Genomic DNA, 23,438 nt, shown 5'->3' with positions numbered 1-23,438 from the left:
AAATGTGAATCAACTAATCAAGGAATAATTTGATATATTTCTTACAGATATTGATGAATGTGCAACCAACACATCAACCTGTCATCAAATCTGTAGCAATACAATTGGAAGCTTCAATTGCAGTTGCCGTCCTGGGTTTACCACCAATGTTACAAACACTTCACTTTGTGATGGTAGGCACTCTTCACAAAACAGATTCTCTGTTATTGATTGTTTGTGAATTGCGCTTTATCCAACATCTATCAATATATTGCAAATCTCATTGGCTTCATGCAAGACTTGGTGTTGCTTAGTAACTAAATTATCACAAGCTAAATAATATGTTTAATAGCGCTTTATGAAGGGATATTTTGTACTGGAAGGTGTCATGATGATATTGCAGTTGAATTTGAGAAATGTTGAATATTATACAATCCAAAAGTAAGTGTTGCAAACATGTGATTTAAGTTGCCAATGCCTGCTTTCATGTCAATCAAACTGAGTGAGGAATAATTGGACATTGTTTTGCAGATATTGATGAATGTGCAACCAACACATCAACCTGTCAACAAATCTGCACCAATACAATTGGAAGCTTCAATTGCAGTTGCGATCCTGGATTTGGCACCAATGTGACAAACACTTCTCTTTGTAATGGTAGGCAACCTTCAAACAATCAGACCCCTGCAATAAAAGCAAAAATAGATGCAAAAACTCAGCAGGTCTGACAACATCTGTGAGGAAGAAGACAGAGTTAATGATTCGAGTCCGTATGACTCGTCACATTTCTCTTCATTCTGCTGAAGACTCATATGGACTCGAAACGTTAACTCTAACTGCCTCTCCACATATGCTGTCAGACCTGTTGTGTTTATTCAGCTATTTATGTTTTTTTCTCAGACTTCCAGCATTTGCAGTATTTTGCTTTTGATCCCTGCAATTGATGATTTGTGAATTGCGTTTAACTGAACAGCTATCAGAGATTGCTAATTGTCTTCACGCAATGTCTTGGTGCACCGTAATAATTAATAATAAGAAGCTGACAATATATGTAGTAATGCTTTGTAATGAGATATACCATATTTGGAAGATGTCTTTTATAAAATTGTTGTTGAATCATGTGTTAATCACGATGGAATCCAAAAGGAAGTGTTTCAAACATGTGATTTAAATAGTCAATGTATTTTAATCAAACTGAGTGAGGATTGATTAGACTTTTTTGTGCAGATATTGATGAATGTGCAACCAACACATCAACCTGTCAACAAATCTGCACCAATACAATTGGAAGCTTCAATTGCAGTTGCCATCCTGGATTTAGCACCAATGTGACAAACACTTCTCATTGTGATGGTAGGCAAATTTCAAACTTGCAGATTCTCACAAACTGATGATTGGCGTATCACGCTGCACCCAACTGCTCCTAATGCTAAATGGCCATCAAGAAGCTCTTTGTGTTACTTGACAAAGAAAAACTAAGAGGTTGATGACAATAATCTATGTTTTTATGCAATCATTATATGTTGATTGCACATTGTGGTTTCCATTATGTTAATTTGATGGAATACAATGATATGACATGTAGGATTAGGATTTGTGGATCAACTTTGCACTTCTGGACTTGCCATGAGCAAGGGATCCTCATTGTTTTGCATCCATGATGATAGGAATGTTGTAGTTTGTTGAGGGTAGCAGCAGAATATCCTGACCAAGAGAATCAATACATTAGTCGTTGTGATCTGTCTGAGCGCATCACTCATTTCTGCACAGCTTTGAGTCTTACACTTTCCTCTTCCATTGACTGGAAGAAATACCCATTTTCAATTTCATTGATCATTGAGCAATATGACTTTGGAAATTAATATATGAGGTGTTTTCCCATTGCCTACCTCGTGAATTTAGAAACTCAAGTCCTCTTCATAGAATGGATATTGAGAATCAGCCCTTGCCTATGGTGTTCTTGTTCTTTCGCCGTCACCACTGGAATTTGCTGCTTATGCTGATGGCCTTGGCTCATGCCTTGGAGCATGTGACCCTGACCAGAACCTGGGGTGATGAGCAAAAGGGCAGGCACAACCACCCCTGAGGTCTGCAATGACACAACCACAAATAGACTTTTTCTACAAGTATCGCTGAGTGTGCAATCAACACATCAAGATGTCAACAATTCTGTACCAATACAATTGGAAGCTTTACATGCTGTTGCCATCCAGTCTTTAGCACCAAAATCTTCATTTGTGATGGTCTGAAATGTTTAAGCGCAAATCTTTATGGGATGAGCCGAATAATACATGGCTCATTCAGAATTAGAAAATGAATGGATCACGACTATAATCTGTGCCACAACACATAGGGACCTTCTGGCAACAGAATGTTGTGTTGGAGTAGAGCAGTCATTAATAGGAGATTGTTAAATAGTTCCCCAATTGGTGATAAACTGCTTGTATTTTGCAATTCTGGATTTGACATTATTTAAAATTGTTGTGCCAATACCTACTAAGTAGCTGTAACATTGTAGGTTAGAGGTCACAGAAGAAATGTCTCTTGGCCAAAAACAAGAATACAATAAATTAGCCATTATATGGCGAGCTGTTATATTTGAAGGAGAAGTGAAACTAAATATATTGCTCTTCAAATTCAAGAAAAACAACATTGTAACGGCTAGAAGGATGAGTTGAAAACACGTGAAACTGTATGGTGAAATGTGAATCAACTTAGCAAGGAATAATTTGATATATTTCTTGCAGATCTTGATGAATGTGCAACCAACACATCAACCTGTCATCAAATCTGTACCAATACAATTGGAAGCTTCATTTGCAGTTGCCGTCCTGGGTTTACCACCAATGTTACAAACACTTCACTTTGTGATGGTAGGCACTCTTCACAAAACAAATTCTCTGTTATTGACTGTTTGTGAATTGCGCTTTATCCAACATCTATCAATATATTGCAAATCTCATTGGCTTCATGCAAGACTTGGTGTTCCTTAGTAACTAAATTATCACAAGCTAAATAATATGTTTAGTGGCGCTTTATGAAGGGATATTTTGTATTGGAAGTTGTCACTGATGATATTGCAGTTGAATTTGAGAAATGTTGAATATTATACAATCCAAAAGTAAGTGTTGCAAACATGTGAATTAAGTTGCCAATGCCTCCTTTCATGTCAATCAAACTGAGTGAGGAATAATTGGACATTGTTTTGCAGATATTGATGAATGTGCAACCAACACATTAACCTGTCAACAAATCTGCACCAATACAATTGGAAGCTTCAATTGCAGTTGCGATCCTGGATTTGGCACCAATGTGACAAACACTTCTCTTTGTAATGGTAGGCAACCTTCAAACAATCAGACCCCTGCAATAAAAGCAAAAATAGATGCAAAAACTCAGCAGGTCTGACAACATCTGTGAGGAAGAAGACAGAGTTAATGATTCGAGTCCGTATGACTCGTCACATTTCTCTTCATTCTGATGAAGACTCATATGGACTCGAAACGTTAACTCTAACTGCCTCTCCAAATATGCTGTCAGACCTGTTGAGTTTAATCAGCTATTTATGTTTTTGTTTCAGACTTCCAGCATTTGCAGTATTTTGCTTTTGATCCCTGCAATTGATGATTTGTGAATTGCTTTTCACTGAACAGCTATCAGAAGATTGCTAATTGTCTTCACGCAAAGTCTTGGTGCACCGTAATAATTAATAATAAGAAGCTGACAATATATGTAGTAATGCTTTGTAATGAGATATACCATATTTGGAAGATGTCTTTTATAAAGTTGTTGTTGAATCATGAATGTGTTAATCATGATGGAATCCAAAAGGAAGTGTTGCAAACATGTGATTTAAATAGTCAATGTATTTTAATCAAACTGAGTGAGGATTGATTAGACTTTTTTGTGCAGATATTGATGAATGTGCAACCAGCACGTCAGCCTGTCAACAAATCTGCACCAATACAATTGGAAGCTTCAATTGCAGTTGCCATCCTGGATTTAGCACCAATGTGACAAACACTTCTCATTGTGATGGTAGGCAAACTTCAAACATGCAGATTCTCACAAACTGATGATTGGCGTATCACGCTGCACCCAACTGCTCCTAATGCTAGATGGTCATCAAGAAGCTCTTTGTGTTACTTGACAAAGAAAAACTAAGAGGTTGATGACAATAATCTATGTTTTTATGCAATCATTATTTGTTGATTGCACATTGTGGTTTCCATTATGTTAATTTGATGGAATACAATGATATTACATGTAGGATTAGGATTTGTGGATCAACTTTGCACTTCTGGACTTGCCATGAGCAAGGGATCCTCATTGTTTTGCATCCATGATGATAGGAATGTTGTAGTTTGTTGAGGGTAGCAGCAGAATATACTGACCAAGAGAATCAATACATTAGTCGTTGTGATCTGTCTGAGCGCATCACTCATTTCTGCACAGCTTTGAGTCTTACACTTTCCTCTTCCATTGACTGGAAGAAATGCCCATTTTCAATTTCATTGATCATTGAGCAATATGACTTTGGAAATTAATATATGAGGTTTTTTTCCCTTTGCCTACCTCATGTGAATTTAGAAACTCAAGTCCTCTTCATAGAATGGATATTGAGAATCAGCCCTTGCCTATGGTGTTCTAGTTCTTTCGCCATCACCACTGGAATTTGCTGCTTATGCTGATGGCCTTGTCTCATACCTTGGAGCATGTGACCCTGACCAGAACCTGGGGTGATGAGCAAAAGGGCAGGCACAACCACCCCTGAGGTCTGCAATGTCACAACCACAAATAGACTTTTTTCTACATGTATCGCTGAATGTGCAATCAACATATCAAGATGTCAACAAATCTGTGCCATACAAATGGGAGCTTTACAATGCTGCCACCCAGACTTCAGCACCAAAATCTTCGCCTTGTGATGGTCTGAAATGTTTAAGCGCAAACCTTTATGGGTTGAAGCAAATAATATATGGCTCATTCAGAATTAGAAAATGAATGGATCACAACAATGATCTGTGCCACATCACAATAGGGATCCTCTGGCAGCAGAATGTTGTGTTGGAGTTAAGCCATCATTGCTAAGAGATTGTTAAAATGTTGCCCAATTTCTGATAAACGGCCTGAAATTTGCACTTCTGGATTTGCCATTATTTAACATTGTTGAACCTAAGCCTACTAAGTGGCTGTCATGTTGCAGGTTAAAGAGCACAGAAACATGGTCTCATGGCCAAAAACAACAGTACAATGATTTAGCCATTTTATGGCCAGTTGTTATATTTGACGGAGAAGTGAAACTAAATATATTGCTCTTCAAGTACAAGAAAAACAACATTAGAGAGGCTAGAAGGATGTGTTGAAAACACGTGAAACTGTATGGTGAAATGTGAATCAACTGAGCAAGGAATAATTTGATATATTTCTTGCAGATCTTGATGAATGTGCAACCAACACATCAACCTGTCATCAAGTCTGTAGCAATACAATTGGAAGTTTCAATTGCAGTTGCCGTCCTGGGTTTACCACCAATGTTACAAACGCTTCTCTTTGTGATAGTAGGCACTCTTCACATAAACAGATTCTCTGTTATTGATTGTGTGTGAAATGTGCTTTATCCAACATCTATCAATATATTGCAAATCTCATTGGCTTCATGCAATACTTGGTGTTCCTTAGTAACTAAATTATCACAAGCTAAATAATATGTTCAGTAGCGCTTTATGAAGGGATATTTTGTATTGGAAGGTGTGACTGATGATATTGCAGTTGAATTTGAGAAATGTTGAATATTATACAATTCAAAAGTAAGTGTTGCAAACATGTGATTTAAGTTGCCAATGCCTGCTTTCATGTCAATCAAACTGAATGAGGAATAATTGGACATTGTTTTGCAGATATTGATGAATGTGCAGCCAACACATCAACCTGTCAACAAATCTGCACCAATACAATTGGAAGCTTCAATTGCAGTTGCGATCCTGGATTTGGCACCAATGTGACAAACACTTCTCTTTGTAATGGTAGGCAACCTTCAAACAATCAGACCCCTGCAATAAAAGCAAAAATAGATGCAAAAACTCAGCAGGTCTGACAACATCTGTGGGGAAGAAGACAGAGTTAATGATTCGAGTTCGTATGACTCGTCACATTTCTCTTCATTCTGATGAAGACTCATACGGACTCGAAACGTTAACTCTAACTGCCTCTCCACATATGCTGTCAGACCTGTTGAATTTAATCAGCTATTTATGTTTTTTTTTCAGACTTCCATCATTTGCAGTATTTTGCTTTTGATCTCTGCAATTGATGATTTGTGAATTGCGTTTCACTGAACAGCTATTAGAAGATTGCTAATTGTCTTCACGCAAAGTCTTGGTGCACCGTAATAATTAATAATAAGAAGCTGACAATATATGTAGTAATGCTTTGTAATGAGATATGTCATATTTGGAAGTTATCTTTTATAAAATTGTTGTTGAATCATGGATGTGTTAATCACGATGGAATCCAAAAGGAAGTGTTGCAAACTTGTGGTTTAAATTGTCAATGTATTTTAATCAAACTGAGTGAGCATTGATTAGACTATTTTGTGCAGATATTGATGAATGTGCAATCAACACATCAACCTGTCAACAAATCTGCACCAATACAATTGGAAGATTCAATTGCAGTTGCCATCCTGGATTTAGCACCAATGTGACAAACACTTCTCATTGTGATGGTAGGCAACCTTCAAACTTTCAGATTTTCACAAACTGATGATTGGCGTATCACGCTGCATCCAAGTGCTCCTAATGCTAGATGGCTATCAAGAAGCTCTTTGTGTTACTTGACAAAGAAAAACTAAGAGGTTGATGACAATAATCTATGTTTTTATGCAATCATTATATGTTGATTGCACATTGTGGTTTCCATTATGTTAAATGCATAGAATACAATGATATTACATGTTGGATTAGGATTTTTGGATCAACTTTGCCCTTCTGGACTTGCCATGAGGAAGGGATCGTCGTTGTTTTGTTTCCTTGATTTTAGGAATGTTGTAGTTTGTTGAGGGCAGTAGCAGAATGTCCTGACCAAGAGAATCAATACATTGGTCCTTGTGATCTGTCTGACAGCATTTCTCATTTCTGCACAGCTTGGTGTCTTACGCTTTCCTCTTCCATTGACTGGAAGAAATGCCCATTTTCAATTTCATTGATCATTGAGCAATATGACTTTGGAAATTAATATTTGAGGTCTTTTCCCATTGCCTACCTCGTGTGAATTTAGAAACTCAAGTACTCTTCATAGAATGGATATTGAGAATCAGCCCTTGCCTATGGTGTTCTAGTTCTTTCGCCATCAGCACTGGAATTTGCTGATTATGCCGATGGCCTTGGCTCATACCTTGGAGCATGTGACCCTGACCAGAACCTGGGGTGATGAGCAAAAGGGCAGGCACAACCACCCCTGAGGTCTGCAATGACACAGCCACAAATAGACTTTTTTCTACAAGTATCGCTGAATGTGCAATCAACATATCAAGATGTCAACAAATCTGTGCCATACAAATGGGAGCTTTACAATGCTGTTGCTATCCAGACTTCAGCACCAAAATCTTCGATTTGTGATGGTCTGAAATGTTTAAGCGCAAATCTTTATTGGTTGAAGCAAATAATACATGGCTCATTCAGAATTAGAAAATGAATGGATCACAACAATAATCTGTGCCACATCACAATAAGGTTCTTCTGGCAGCAGAATGTTGTGTTGGAGTTAAGCCATCATTGCTAAGAGATTGTTAAAATGTTGCCCAATTTCTGATAAACAGCCCGAAATTTGGACTTCTTGATTTGCAATTATTTAACATCGTTGAGCCTAAGCCTACTAAGTGGCTGTCACGTTGCAGGTTAGAGAGCACAGAAACATGGTCTCATGGCCAAAAACAACAGTACAATAATTTAGCCATTATCTGGCCAGCTGTTATATTTGACGGAGAAGTGAAACTAAATATATTGCTCTTCAAATACAAGAAAAACAACATTAGAGAGGCTAGAAGGATGTGTTGAAAACACGTGAAACTGTGTGGTGAAATGTGAATCAACTGAGCAAGGAATAATTTGATATAATTCTTGCAGATATTGATGAATGTGCAACCAACACATCAACCTGTCATCAAATCTGTACCAATACAATTGGAAGCTTCAATTGCAGTTGCCGTCCTGGGTTTACCACCAATGTTACAAACGCTTCTCTTTGTGATGGTAGGCACTCTTCACATAAACAGATTCTCTGTTATTGATTGTTTGTCAATTGCGCTTTATCCAACATCTATCACTATATTGCAAATCTCATTGGCTTCATGCAAGACTTGGTGTTCCTTAGTAACTAAATTATCACAAGCTAAATAATATGTTTAGCAGCGCTTTATGAAGGGGTATTTTATATTGGAAGGTGTCACTGATGATATTGCAGTTGAATTTGAGAAATGTTGAATATTATACAATTCAAAAGTAAATGTTGCAATCATGTGATTTAAGTTGCCAATGTCTGCTTTCATGTCAATCAAACTGAGTGAGGAATAATTGGACATTGTTTTGCAGATATTGATGAATGTGCAACCAACACATCAACCTGTCAACAAATCTGCACCAATACAATTGGAGGCTTCAATTGCAGTTGCGATCCTGGATTTGGCACCAATGTGACAAACACTTCTCTTTGTAATGGTAGGCAACCTTCAAACAATCAGACCCCTGCAATAAAAGCAAAAATAGATGCAAAAACTCAGCAGGTCTGACAACATCTGTGGGGAAGAAGACAGAGTTAATGATTCGAGTTCGTATGACTCGTCACATTTCTCTTCATTCTGATGAAGACTCATACGGACTCGAAACGTTAACTCTGACTTCCTCTGCACATATGATGTCAGACCTGTTGAGTTTATCCAGCTATTTATGTTTTTGTTTCAGACTTCCAGCATCTGCATTATTTTGCTTTTGATCACCGCAGTTGATGATTTGTGAATTGTGTTTCTCTGAACAGCTATCATTACATTGCTAATTGGCTTCACGCAAAGAATTGGTGCTCCGTAATATTTCAATAATAGAATGCTGACAATATATGTAGTAATGCTTTGTAATGAGATATGCCATATTTGGAAGATGTCTTTTATAATATTGTTGTTGAATCATGGATGTGTTAATCATGATAGAATCCAAAAGGAAGTGTTGCAAACATGTGATTTAAATTGTTAATATATTGGCTTATTTTAATCAAACTGAGTGAGGATTGATTAGACTTTTTTGTGCAGAAGTAGATGAATGTGCAATCAACACATCAACCTGTCAACAAATCTGCACGAATATAATTGGAAGCTTCAATTGCAGTTGCCATCCCGGATTTAGCACCAACCTGACAAACACTTCTCATTGTGATGGTAGGCAACCTTCAAACATGCAGATTGTGACAAACTGATGATTTGCGTATCACTTTGCGTTCAACTGCTCCTTATGATAAACAGTTTTCAAGAAACTCTTTGTGTTACTTGACGCAAAAATCACTCGGAATTTGATGACAATAATCTATGTCTGTTTGCAATCATTATATGTTGATTGCACATTGTGGTTTCCATTGTGTTAAACTGATAGACTACAATGATATTACATGTAGGATTAGGAATTTTGGATCAACTTTGCACTTCTGGACTTGCCATGAGAAAGTGATCCTTCTTGTTTTGCATCCATGGTGGTAGGAATGTTGTTGTTAGTTTGAAGGCAGCAGCAGAATGTCCTGACCAAGAGAATCAATTCGTTATTCATTGTGATCTGTCTGAGATCATTTCTCATTTCTGCACAGCTTGGAGTCTTGCACTATCCTCTTCCTTTGATAGGAAGAAATGCCCATTTTCAATTTCATGGATCATTGAGCAATATGACTTTGGAAATTAATATTTGGGATGGTTTCCCATTGCCTACTTTGTGTGAATTTAGAAACTCAAGTCCTCTTCATAGAATATATATTGAGAATCAGCCCTTGCCTATGATGTTTTCGTTCTTTCGTCATCATCACTGGAATTTGCTGCCTATGCTGATGGCCTTGGCTCATACCTTGGAGCATGTGACCCTGACCTGAGCGTGGGGTGATGAGCAAAATGCAGGCACAACGACCCCGGAGGTCTGCAGTGACGCAACCACAAATACACTTTTTTCTACAAGTATCGATGAATGTGCTATCAACACATCAAGATGTCAACAAATCTTCACCAATACAAATGGGAGCTTTATATGCTGTTGCCATCCAGTCTTAAGCACCAACAAGACCAAAATCTTCACTTTGTGATGTTCTGAAATATTTAAGCGCAAATCTTTATGGGTTGAAGCAAATAATACATGGCTCATTCAGAATCAGAAAATGAATGGATCACGACAATAATCTGTGCCACAACACAATAGGTATCTTCTGGCAGCAGAATGTTGTGTTGGAGAAAAGCAGTCATTACTCGGAGATTGTTAAAAAGTTCCCCAATTTCTGATAAACGGACTGCACTTTGCACTTCTGGACTTGCCATTATTTAACATCGTTGAGCCTAAGCCTACTAAGTAGCTGTAACATTGTAGATTGGAGAGCCAAGAAGAAAAGTCTCATGGCCAAGCACAGAAGTACCATAATTTTGCCATTACATGATCAGCTGTTATATTTGACGGAGAAGTGAAACTAAATATATTGCTCTTGAAATACAGAGTAAACCAACATTATAGTTGCTAGAAGGATGTATTGAAAACATGCGAGAATGTATAGTCAAATGTGAATCAACTAAGCAAGGGATAATTTGATATATTTCTTGCAGATATTGATGAATGTGCAACCAACACATCAACCTGTCATCAAATCTGTACCAATACAATTGGAAGCTTCAATTGCAGCTGTCGTCCTGGGTTTACCACCAATGTTACAAATACTTCTCTTTGTGATGGTAGGCACTCTTCACATAAACAGATTCTCTGTTATTAATTGTTTGTGAACCGCGCTTCATCAAACATCTATCACTATATTGCAAATCTAATTGGCTTCAAGCAAGACTAGGTGCTTAGTAACTAAATAATCAGTAGCTAAATAATATGTTTAGTAGCACTGTATTAAAGTCTATTTTGTATTTGGAAGATGTCACTGATGATATTGCATTTGAATTTGAGAAATGTTGAATATTATACAATTCAAAAGTAATTGTTGCAAACGTGTGATTTAAGATGCCAATGCCTGCTTTCATGTCAATCAAACTGAGTGAGGAATAATTGGACATTGTTTTGCAGATGTTGATGAATGTACAACCAACACATCAACCTGTCAACAAATCTGCACCAATACAATTGGAAGCTTCAACTGCAGTTGCGATCCTGGATTTAGCACCAATGTGACAAACACTTCTCTTTGTGATGGTAGTCAACCTTCAAACAATCAGACTAAGGCAATAAAAGCAAAAATAGATGCAAAATCTCACAGGTCTGACAACATCTGTGTGGAAGAAGAGAGAGTTGACGTTTCGAGTCCGTATGACTCGTCACATTTCTCTTCATTCTGATGCAGGCTCATACGGACCCGAAACATTAACTCTAAGTGCCTCTCCACATATGCTGTCAGACCTGTTGAGTTTATTCAGCTATTTATGTTTTTGTTTCAGATTTGCAGCATCTGCATTATTTTGCTTTTAATCACTGCAATTGATGACTTTTGAATTATGTTTCACTGAACAGCTGTCAGTACATTGCAAATTGGCTTCATGCAAAGATTTGGTGCACCGTAATATTTTAATAATAGAAAGCTGACAATATGTGTAGTAATGCTTTGTAATGAGATATGCCATATTTGCAAGATGTCTTTTATAATATTGTTGTTGAATCATGGATATGTTAATCAGGCGAGAATCCAAAAGGAAGTGTTGCAAATATGTGATTTAACTTGTCAATGTATTGGCTTATTTTAATCAAACTGAGTGAGGATTGATTGGACTTTTTTGTGCAGATATTGATGAATGTGCAATCAACACATCAACCTGTCAACAAATCTGCACCAATACAATTGGAGGTTTCAATTGCAGTTGCCATCCTGGATTTAGCACCAATGTGACAAACACTTCTCATTGTGATGGTAGGCAAACTTCAAACATGCAGATTCTAACAAACTGATGATTGGCATATTACTCTGCATTCAACTGCTCCTAATAATAAATAGCTATCAAGAAGCTCTTTGTGTTACTTGATGAAAAAATCACTCGGAATTTGACGACAATAATCTATGTCTGTATGCAATCATTATATGTTGATTGTACATTGTGGTCTCCATTGTGTTAAATTGATAGTCTACAATGATATTACATGTAGGATTAGGAATTTTGGATCAACTTTGCACTTCTGGACTTGCCATGAGCAAGGGATCCTGGTTGTTTTGCATCCATGGTGGTAGGAATGTTGTAGTTTGTTGAGGGCAGCAGCAGAATGTCCTAACCAAGAGAATCAATACATTAGTCATTGTGATCTGTCTGAGATCATTGCTCATTTCTGCACAGCTTGCATGCTAGCACTTTCCCCTTCCATTGATCCGAAAAAATGCCCATTTTCAATTTCATTGATGATTGAGCAAATGGAAATTAATATTTGAGATGTTTTCCAATTGCCTACCTCGTGTGAACTTAGAAACTCAAGTCCTCTTCATAGAATGTATTTTGAGAATCAGCCCTTGCCTATGATGTTCTAGTTCTTTCGTCGTCATCACTGGAATTTGCTGCTTATGCTCTTGGCCTTGGCTCATACCTTGGAGCATGTGACCCTGACCTGAGCTTGTGGTGATGAGCAAAAGGCAGGAACAACGACCCCTGACGCAACCACAAATAGACTTTTTTCTATAAGTATCGATGAATGTGCAATCAACACATCAAGATGTCAACAAATCTTCGCCAATTCAAATGGAAGCTTTACAGGCTGTTGCCATCCAACAGGACCAAAATCTTCGCTTTGTGATGGTCTGAAATGTTTAAGCGCAAATCTTTATGGTTTGAAGCAAATAATACATTGTTCATTCAGAATTAGAAAATGAATGGATCATGACAATAATCTGTGCCACAACACATTAGGGATCTTCTGGCAGCAGAATGTTTTGTTGGAGTAAAGCAGTCATTACTCGGAGATTGTTAAAAAGTTCCCCAATTTCTGATAAACGGCTTGCACTTTGCACTTATGGTCTTGCCATTATTTAACATTGTTGAGCCTAAGCCTACTAAGTAGCTGTACCATTGTAGGTTAGAGAGCACAGAAGTAAAGTCTCATGGCCAAACACAGCAGCAGGTTAATTTCGCCATTACATGACCAGCTGTTATATTTGACAGAGAAGTGAAACTAAGTATATTGCTCTTGAAATACAGAGTAAACCAACATTATAGTGGCTAGAAGGATGCATTGAAAACATGTGAAAATGTATGGTCAAATGTGAATCAACTTAGCAAGGAATAGTTTGATATATTTCTTGCAGATATTGATGAATGTGCAACCAACACATCAACCTGTCATCAAATCTGTACCAATACAATTGGAAGCTTCAATTGCAGTTGCCGTCCTGGGTTTACCACCAATGTGACAAACACTTCTTTTTGTGATGGTAGGCAATCTTCACATAAACAGATTCTCTGTTATTGATTGTGAATTGCGCTTCATCAAACATCTATCACTATATTGCAAATCTAATTGGCTTCAAGCAAGACTTGGTGCTTCTTAGTAACTAAATCATCAGAAGCTAAATAATATGTTTAGTAGCACTGTACCAAAGTCTATTTTGTATTGGAAGGTGTCACTGATGATATTGCATTTGAATTTGAGAAATGTTGAATATTATACAATTCAAAAGTAAGTGTTGCAAACATGTGATTTAAGTTGCCAATCCCTGCTTTCATGTCAATCAAACAGCGTGAGAAACAATTGGACATTGTTTTGCAGATGTTGATGAATGTGCAACCAACACATCAACCTGTCAACAAATCTGCACCAATACAATTGGAAGCTTCAATTGCAGTTGCGATCCTGGATTTAGCACCAATGTGACAAACACTTCTCTTTGTAATGGTAGGCAACCTTCAAACAATCAGACCCCTGCAATAAAAGCAAAAATAGCTGGAAAAACTCAGCAGGTCTGACAACATCTGTGGGGAAGAAGACAGAGTTAATAATTCGAGTCGTTATGACTCGTCACATTTCTCTCCATTCTGATGAAGACTCATACGGACTCGAAACGTTAACTCTGACTTCCTCTGCACATATGATGTCAGACCTGTTGAGTTTATCCAGGTATTTATGTTTTTGTTTCAGACTTCCAGCATCTGCATTATTTTGCTTTTGATCACCGCAATTGATGATTTGTGAATTGTGTTTCACTGAACAGCTATCATTACATTGCTAATTGGCTTCACGCAAAGAATTGGTGCTCCGTAATATTTCAATAATAGAAAGCTGACAATATATCCAGTAATGCTTTGTAATGAGATTTGCCATATTTGGAAGATGTCTTTTATAATATTGTTGTTGAATCATGGATGTGTTAATCATGATAGAATCCAAAAGGAAGTGTTGCAAACATGTGATTTAAATTGTCAATATATTGGCTTATTTTAATCAAACTGAGTGAGGATTGATGAGACTTTTTTGTGCAGAAGTAGATGAATGTGCAATCAACACATCAACCTGTCAACAAATCTGCACCAATACAATTGGAAGCTTCAATTGCAGTTGCCATCCTGGATTTAGCACCAACCTGACAAACACTTCTCATTGTGATGGTAGGCAACCTTCAAACATGCAGATTGTGACAAACTGATGATTGGCGTATCACACTGCATCCAACTGCTCCTAATGCTAGATGGCTATCAAGAAACTCTATGTATTACTTGACGAGAAAACGCTCAGAGGTTGATGACAATGATCTATGTTTGAATGCAATCATTATATGTTGATTGCACATTGTGGTTTCCATTGTGTTAACTTGATAGACTACAATGATATTACATGTAGGATTAGGAATTTTGGATCAACTTTGCACTTCTGGATTTGCCATGAGTATGAGATCCTTGTTTTTTGCATTCATATTGGTAGGAATGATATAGTTTGTTGAGGGCAGCAGCAGAATGTCCTAACCAAGAGAATCAATACATTAGTCACTGTGATCTGTCTGAGATCATTACTCATTTCTGCACAGCTTGGATTCTTGCACTTTCCTCTTCCATTGCTTGGAAGAATTGCCCACTTTCAATTTCATTGATCATTGAGCAATATGACTTTGGAAATTAATATTTGAGGTGTTTTCCCATTGCCTACCTCGTGTGAATTTAGAAACCCAAGTACTCTTCATAGAGAATCACCCCTTGCCTATGGTGTTCTAGTTCTTTCGCCATCACCACTGGAATTTGCTGCTTATGCTGATGGAGCATGTGACCATGACCTGAGCCTGGGGTGATTAGCAAAAGGGCAGGCACAACGACCCCTGAGGTCTGCAATGACACAACCACAAATAGACTTTTTTCTACAAGTATCGCTGAATGTGAAATCAACATATCAAGCTGTCAACAAATCTGCGCCAATACAAATGGGAGCTTTACATGCTGTTGCCATCCAGACTTCGCCACCAAAATCTTCGCTATGTGATGGTCTGAAATGTTTAAGCGCAAATCTTTATGGGTTGAAGCAAATAATACATGGCACATTCAAAATTAGAAAATGAATGAATTACGACAATAAGCTGTGCCACAACACAATAGGTATCTTCTGGCAGCAGAATGTTTTGTTGGAGTAAAGAAGTCATTACTAGGAGATTGCTAAAAAGCTCCCCAATTTCTGATAAACGGCTTGCAATTTGCACTTCTGGACTTGCCATTATTTAACATTGTTGAGCCTAAGCCTACTAAGTAGCTGTAACATTGTAGGTTGGAGAGCACGGAAGAAAAGTCTCATGGCCAAAAACAGCAGTACAATAATTTCGCCATTATATGATCGGCTGTTATATTTGACGGAGAAGTGAAACTAAATATATTGCTCTTGAAATACAGAGTAAACCAACATTATAGAGGCTAGAAGGATGTGTTGAAAACATGTGAAAATGTTTGGTCAAATGTGAATCAACTAAGAAAGGAATAATTTGATATATTTCTTGCAGATATTGATGAATGTGCAACCAACACATCAACCTGTCATCAAATCTGTACCAATACAATTGGAAGCTTCATTTGCAGTTGCCGTCCTGGGTTTACCACCAATGTTACAAACACTCCTCTTTGTGATGGTAGGCACTCTTCACATAAACAGATTCTCTGTTATTGATTGTTTATGATTTGCGCTTCATCAAACATCTATCACTATATTGCAAATCTAATTGGCTTCAAGCAAGACTTGGTGCTCCTTAGTAACTAAATAATCAGAAGCTAAATAATATGTTTAGTAGCACTGTATGAAAGTCTATTTTGTATTTGGAAGATGTCACTGATGATATTGCATTTGAATTTGAGAAATGTTGAATATTATACAATTCTAAAGTAATTGTTGCAAACATGTGATTTAAGTTGCCAATCCCTGCTTTCATGTCAATCAAACTAAGTGAGGAATAATTGGACATTGTTTTGCAGATATTGATGAATGTGCAACCAACACATCAACCTGTCAACAAATCTGCACCAATACAATTGGAAGCTTCAATTGCAGTTGCGATCCTGGATTTGGCACCAATGTGACAAACACTTCTCTTTGTAATGGTAGGCAACCTTCAAACAATCAGACCCCTGCAATAAAAGCAAAAATAGCTGGAAAAACTCAGCAGGTCTGACAACATCTGTGAGGAAGAAAACAGAGTTAACGTTTCGAGTCCGTATGACTCGTCACATTTCCCTTCATTCTGATGAAGACTCATACGGACTCGAAACGTTAACTCTGTCTTCCTCTCAACAAATCCTGTCAGACCTGTTGAGTTTATCCAGTTATTTATGTTTTTGTTTCAGATTTCCAGCATCTGCATTATTTTGCTTTTGATCCCTGCAATTGATGATTTGTGAATTGTGTTTCACTGAACAGCTATCAGTACATTGCTAATTGTCTTCACGCAAAGACTTGGTGCACCGCAATAATTAAATGATAAGAAGCTGACAATATATGTAATAATGCTCTGTAATGAGATATGCCATATTTGGAAGATGTCTTTTATAATACTGCTGTTGATTCATGGATATGTTAATCCCGATAGAATCCAAAAGGAAGTGTTGCAAACCTGTGATTTAAATTGTCAATGTGTTGGCTTCTTTCAATCAAATTGATTGAGGATTGATTGGACTTTTTTGTGCAGATATTGATGAATGTGCAATCAACACATCAACCTGTCAACAAATCTGCACGAATACAATTGGAAGCTTCAATTGCAGTTGTGTTCCTGGATTTAGCACCAATGTGACAAACAATTCTCATTGTGATGGTAGGCAAACTTCAAACTTGCAGATTCTCACAAACTGATGATTGGCGTATCACGCTGCACCCAACTGCTCCTAATGCTAGATGGCCATCAAGAAGCTCTTTGTGTTACTTGACAAAAAAACACTCAGAGGTTGATGACAATAATCTATGTCTGTATGCAATCATTATATGTTGATTGCACATTGTGGTTTCCGTTGTGTTAAATTGATAGTCTACAATGATATTACATGTAGGATTAGGAATTTTGGATCAACTTTGCACTTCTGGATTTGCCATGAGTATGGGATCCTTGTTGTTTTGCATCCATGGTGGTAGGAATGTTATAGTTTGTTGAGGGCAGCAGCAAAATGTCCTAACCAAGAGAATCAATACGTTAGTCATTGTGATCTGTTTGAGATCATTACTCATTTCTGCACAGCTCGGAGTCTTGCACTTTACTCTTCCATTGCTTGGACGAAATACCCACTTTCAATTTCATTGAGCATTGAGCCATATGAATTTGGAAATTAATATTTGATGTGTTTTCCCATTGCCTACCTCATGTGTGAATTTACAAACTCAAGTCCTCTTCATAGAATATATATTGAGAATCAGCCCTTGCCTATGATGTTCTCGTTCTTTCGCCATCACCACCGGAATTTGCTGCTTATGCTGATGGCCTTTGCTCATGCCTTGGAGCATGTGACCCTGACCTGACCCTGGGGTGATGAGCAAAAGGGCTGGCACAACAACCCCTGAGGTCCGCAATGACACAACCACAAATAGACTTTTTCTACAAGTATCGCTGAATGTGCAATCAACACATCAAGACGTCAACAAATCTGCACCAATACAAGTGACAGCTTTACAATGCTGATGCCATCCAGGCTTCAGCACCAACATGATCAAAATCTTCGCTTTGTGATGTTCTGAAATGTTTAAGCGCAAATCTTTATGGTTTGAAGCAAACAATACATGGCTCATTCAGAATTAGGAAATGAATGGATCACGACAATAATCTGTGCCACAACACAATAGGGATCTTCTGGCAGCAGAATGTTGTGTTGGAGTAAAGCAGTCATTACTAGGAGATTGTTAAAGAGTTCCCCAATTTCTGATAAACGACTTGAACTTTGCACTTCTGGACTTGCCGTTATTTAACATTGTTGAACGTAAGCCAAATAAGTAGCTGTAACATTGTAAGTTAGGGAGCACAGAAGAAAAGTCTCATGGCCAAAAAAAAATACAATAATTTAGCCATTATTGACCAGTTGTTATATTTGACGGATATCTGAAACTAAATATATTGCTCTTGAAATACAGAGAAAAACAATATTGTAGAGGCTAGAAGGATGTGTTGAAAACAAGTGAAAATATATGGTCAAATGTGAATCAACTAAGCAAGGAATAATTTGATATATTTCGTGCAGATGTTGATGAATGTACAACCAACACATCAACCTGTCATCAAATCTGTACCAATACAATTGGAAGCTTCAATTGCAGTTGTCGTCCTGGGTTTACCACCAATGTTACAAGTACTTTTCTTTGTGATGGTAGGCGCTCTTCACATAAACAGATTCTCTGTTATTGATTGTTTGTGAATTGCGCTTCATCAAACATCTATCACTATATTGCAAATCTAATTGGCTTCAAGCAAGACTTGGTGCTCCTTAGTAACTACATAATCAGAAGCTAAATAATATCTTAAGTAGTGTTTATGAAGGGATATTTTGTATTTGTAGGATGTCACTGATGATATTGCAGATGAATTTGAGAAATGTTGAATATTATACATTTCAAATGTAATTGTTGCAAAGATGTGATTTAAGTTGCCAATGCCTGCTTTCATGTCAATCAAACTGAGTGAGGAATAATTGGACATTGTTTTGCAGATATTGATGAATGTGCAACCAACACATCAACCTGTCAACAAATCTGCACCAATACAATTGGGAGCTTCAATTGCAGTTGCCATCCTGGATTTGGCACCAATGTGACAAACACTTCTCTTTGTAATGGTAGGCAAACTTCAAACAATCAGACCCCTGCACTAAAAGCAAAAATAGCTGGAGAAACTCAACAGGTCTGTGGGAAAGAAGACAGAGTTAACGTTTTGAGTCTGTATGACTTGTCACCTTCTCTTCACTCTGATGAAGACTCATACGGACTCGAATCGTTAACTCTGACTTCCCCTCCACATATGCTTTCAGACCTGTTGAGTTTATCCAGCTATTTATGTTTTTGTTTCAGGTTTCCAGCATCTGCATTATTTTGCTTTTGATCACTGCAATTGACGATTTGTGAATTGGGTTTCACTGAACAGCTTTCTGTTCATTTCAAATTGGCTTCACGCAAAGACTTGGTGCACCGTAATAATTAACTAATAAGAAGCTGACAATATATGTAGTAATGCTTTTTAATGAGATATACCATATTTGGAAGATGTTTTTTATAATATTGTTGTTGAATCATGGATGTGTTAATCACGACAGATCCAGAAGGGAGTGTTGCAAATATTTGATTTAAATTGTCAATGTGTTGGCTTATTTTAATCAAACTGAGTGAGGTTTGATTGATCTTTTTTGTGCAGATATTGATGAATGTGCAATCAACACATCAACCTGTCAACAAATCTGTACCAATACAATTGGAAGCTTCAACTGCAGTTGCCATCCTGGATTTAGCACCAATGTGACAAACACTTCTCTTTGTGATGGTAGGCAATCTACAAACATGCAGATTCTCACAAATTGCTGATGCGCGTAACACACTACATCCAAGTGCTCCTAATGCCAGATGGCTATAAAGAAGCTCTTTCTGTTACTTCACAAAAAAACAGTCTGAGGTTGATGACAATAATCTATGTTGTCTGTATGCAATCATTATATGTTGATTGCACATTGTGGTTTGCATTGAGTTAAACTGATAGACTACAATGAAATTACACTTATGAGTCGGAATTGTGGATCAACTTTGCGCCTGTGGACTTGCTATGAGCAAGGGATCCAGGTTGTTTTGCTTCCATGGTGGTAGGAATGTTGTAGTTTGTTGAGGGCAGCAGCAGAATGTCCTAACCAAGAGAATCAATACATTAGTCATTTTGATCTGTCTGAGATCATTGCTCATTTCTGCACAGCTTTTAGTCTTGCAAATTCCTCTTCCATTGCATGGAAGAAATGCGAATTTTCAATTTCATTGGGCGTTGAGAAATATTACTTTGGCAATTAATATTTGATGTGTTTTCCCATTGCCTACCTCATGTGTGAATTTAGAAACTCAAATCCTCTTCATTGAATGGATATTGAGAATCAGCCCTTGCCTATGATGTTCTCGTTCTTTCGCCATCACCACCGGATACCTTGGAGCATGTGACCCTGACCTGAGCCTGGGGTGATGAGCAAAAGGGCTGGCACAACGACTCCTGAGGTCTGCAATGACACAACCACAAATAGACTTTTTCTACAAGTATCAATGAATGTGCAATCAACACATCAAGACGTCAACAAATCTGCACCAATACAAATGGAAGCTTTACAATGCTGATGCCATCCAGGCTTCAGCACCAACACGACCAAAATCGTCGCTATGTGATGGTCTGAAATGTTTAAGCGCAAATCTTTATGGGTTGAAGCAAACAATACATGGCTCATTCAGAATTAGGAAATGAATGGATCATGACAATAATATGTGCCACAACACAATAGGGATCTTCTGGCAGCAGAATGTTGTGTTGGAGTAAAGCATTCATTACTCGGAGATTGTTAAAATGTTCCCCAATTTCTGATAAACTGCCTGCACTTTGCACTTCTGGACTTGCCATTATTTAACATTGTTGAGCCTAAGCCTACTAAGTAGCTGTAACATTGGAGGTTGGAGAGCACAGAAGGAAAGTCTCATTGCCAAAAACACCAATACAATAATTTAGCCATTATATGACTAGTTGTTATATTTTTTGGAGAATTGAACCTAAATATGTTGCTCTTGAAATACAGAGTAAACCAACATTATAGTGGCTAGAATGATGTGTTGAAAACATATGAAAATGCATGGTCAAATCTGAATCAACTAAGCAAGGAATAATTTGATATATTTCTTGCAGATATTGATGAATGTGCAACCAACACATCAACCTGTCATCAAATCTGTACCAATACAATTGGAAGCTTCAATTGCAGTTGCCGTCCTGGGTTTACCACCAATGTTACAAACACTTCTCTTTGTGATGGTAGGCACTCTTCAAATAAACAGATTCTGTGTTATCTCTGAGGCTGAACGTTCAGTGCTCAGCAAAGGACTTAGTTTTATACCCTTACGCCCTCATCTCAATGAATTTCGGTCTCGGCACGATGCTGAACTCTTCTTCCGCCACCTTCGTCTCCGTGCTCACTTCTATGGGCAGAAGTCCTCTCACCATACAATGGATCCTTTTATGCACCATCAATATTCTCCCTCCACCTGGTCCCCTCCCTCTGGATTCTTACCTTCTCTTGATCTTTTCATTGAGAACTGTTGGCGTGATATTAGTCATCTCAATTTCTCTGCTCCTCTCACCCATTCTAACCTGTCTCTCTCTGAACTTACTGCACTCCGTTCTCTCAGATCCAACCCTGACATTGTCATCAAACCCGCTGACAAGGGTGGTGCTGTTGTTGTCTGGTGCACTGACCTCTACCTCGCAGAGGCTGAGTGTCAACTCGCAGACACTTCCTCCTACCTCTCCCTGGACCACGATCCCACTACTGAACATCAAGCCATTGTTTCCAGGACTGTTACTGACATCTCCTCTGGAGATCTTCCTTCCACAGCTTCCAACATGATAGTCTCCCAACCTCGGATGGCCTGCTTCTACCTCCTACCTAAAATCCACAAACAGGACTGTCGCGGTAGACTGATCGTTTCAGTCTATTCCTGCCCCATGGAACTCATTTCTCGCTCTCTTGACTCCATTCTCTCTCCCCTTGTCCAGTCCCTTCCCACCTACATCTGTGATTCCACTGACACCCTACATGATATCAACAATTTCCAGTTCCTTGCCCCCAATTGCCTCCTCTTCACCATGGACGTCCAATCCCTCTACACCTCCATCCCCCACAGGGATGGGCTGATGGCTCTCCGCTTCTTCCTCAAACAGAGGCCCGGACAATCCCCATCCACCACTACTCTCCTCCGTCTGGCTGAACTTGTTCTCACACTTAACAATTTCTCCTTAAACTCCTCTCACTTCCTACAAACAAAAGGTGTGGCTGTGGGTACCCAGATGGGCCCCAGCTATGCCTGTCTCTTTATGGAGTGTGTGGAACATTCCTTGTTCCAGTCCTACTCCGGCCCCCTCCCACAACTCTTTCTCCAGGACATCGATGATTACTTCGGTGCTGCTTTATGCTCTCATCCGGACCTGGAAAATTTTATTAATTTTGCTTCCAATTTCCACCCCTCCATCATTTTCACATGGTTTATCCCTTCCTTCCTTGACCTCTCTGTCTCAATTTCTGGTGATAGACTGTCCACCAATTTCCATTACAAGCCTACCAACTCCCACAGCTACCCCGACTACAGCTCCTCACACCCCGCTTCCTGTAAGGACTCCATCCCATTCTCTCAGTTCCTTCGCCTCTGTCACATCTGTTCTGATGATGCCACTTTCAAAAACAGTTCCTCTGACATGTCCTCCTTCTTCCTTAACCGAGGTTTTCCACCCACGATGGTTGACAGGGCCCTCAACCGTGTCCGGCCCATCTCTCGTGCATCCGCCCTCACACTTACTTCTCCATCCCAGAAACATGATAGGGTCCCCTTTGCCCTCACTTATCACACCACCAGCCTCCTCATTCAAAGGATCATCCTCCGCCATTTTGCCAACTCCAGAATGATGACACCACCAAACACATCTTCCCTTCACGCCCTTGGTGGCATTCCATAGGGATCGTTCCCTCCGTGACACCGTGGTCCAGTCCTCCATTCCCCCCCCCACCACACCTCAATCCCCTCCCAAGGCAC

General features: G+C 38.5%; 1 protein-coding gene across 1 annotated transcript in view; it reads left to right on the top strand.

Moving 5' to 3' along the window:
- LOC121287210 (uncharacterized threonine-rich GPI-anchored glycoprotein PJ4664.02-like) overlaps positions 1 to 23,438 on the top strand; it is a 248,842-nt gene that overhangs the window by 186,062 nt on the left and 39,342 nt on the right. Inside the window, exons 99-119 of the mRNA XM_041204885.1 lie at positions 48 to 173; positions 511 to 636; positions 1,207 to 1,332; positions 2,727 to 2,852; positions 3,191 to 3,316; positions 5,880 to 6,005; positions 6,581 to 6,706; positions 8,106 to 8,231; positions 8,571 to 8,696; positions 9,281 to 9,406; positions 10,817 to 10,942; positions 11,280 to 11,405; positions 11,989 to 12,114; positions 13,492 to 13,617; positions 13,953 to 14,078; positions 16,159 to 16,284; positions 16,625 to 16,750; positions 17,335 to 17,460; positions 19,334 to 19,459; positions 20,032 to 20,157; positions 21,541 to 21,666. Of these exons, the coding sequence (XP_041060819.1) occupies positions 48 to 173; positions 511 to 636; positions 1,207 to 1,332; positions 2,727 to 2,852; positions 3,191 to 3,316; positions 5,880 to 6,005; positions 6,581 to 6,706; positions 8,106 to 8,231; positions 8,571 to 8,696; positions 9,281 to 9,406; positions 10,817 to 10,942; positions 11,280 to 11,405; positions 11,989 to 12,114; positions 13,492 to 13,617; positions 13,953 to 14,078; positions 16,159 to 16,284; positions 16,625 to 16,750; positions 17,335 to 17,460; positions 19,334 to 19,459; positions 20,032 to 20,157; positions 21,541 to 21,666 (2,646 nt within the window). The remainder of the gene's footprint in view (positions 1 to 47; positions 174 to 510; positions 637 to 1,206; positions 1,333 to 2,726; positions 2,853 to 3,190; positions 3,317 to 5,879; positions 6,006 to 6,580; positions 6,707 to 8,105; positions 8,232 to 8,570; positions 8,697 to 9,280; positions 9,407 to 10,816; positions 10,943 to 11,279; positions 11,406 to 11,988; positions 12,115 to 13,491; positions 13,618 to 13,952; positions 14,079 to 16,158; positions 16,285 to 16,624; positions 16,751 to 17,334; positions 17,461 to 19,333; positions 19,460 to 20,031; positions 20,158 to 21,540; positions 21,667 to 23,438) is intronic.

Source organism: Carcharodon carcharias, chromosome 2 (genome assembly GCF_017639515.1).
Source record: "Carcharodon carcharias isolate sCarCar2 chromosome 2, sCarCar2.pri, whole genome shotgun sequence".
Taxonomy (NCBI): Eukaryota; Metazoa; Chordata; class Chondrichthyes; order Lamniformes; family Lamnidae; genus Carcharodon; species Carcharodon carcharias.
Note: the sequence above shows the minus strand (reverse complement) of the source record. Positions and strands in the feature narration are given on the sequence as shown.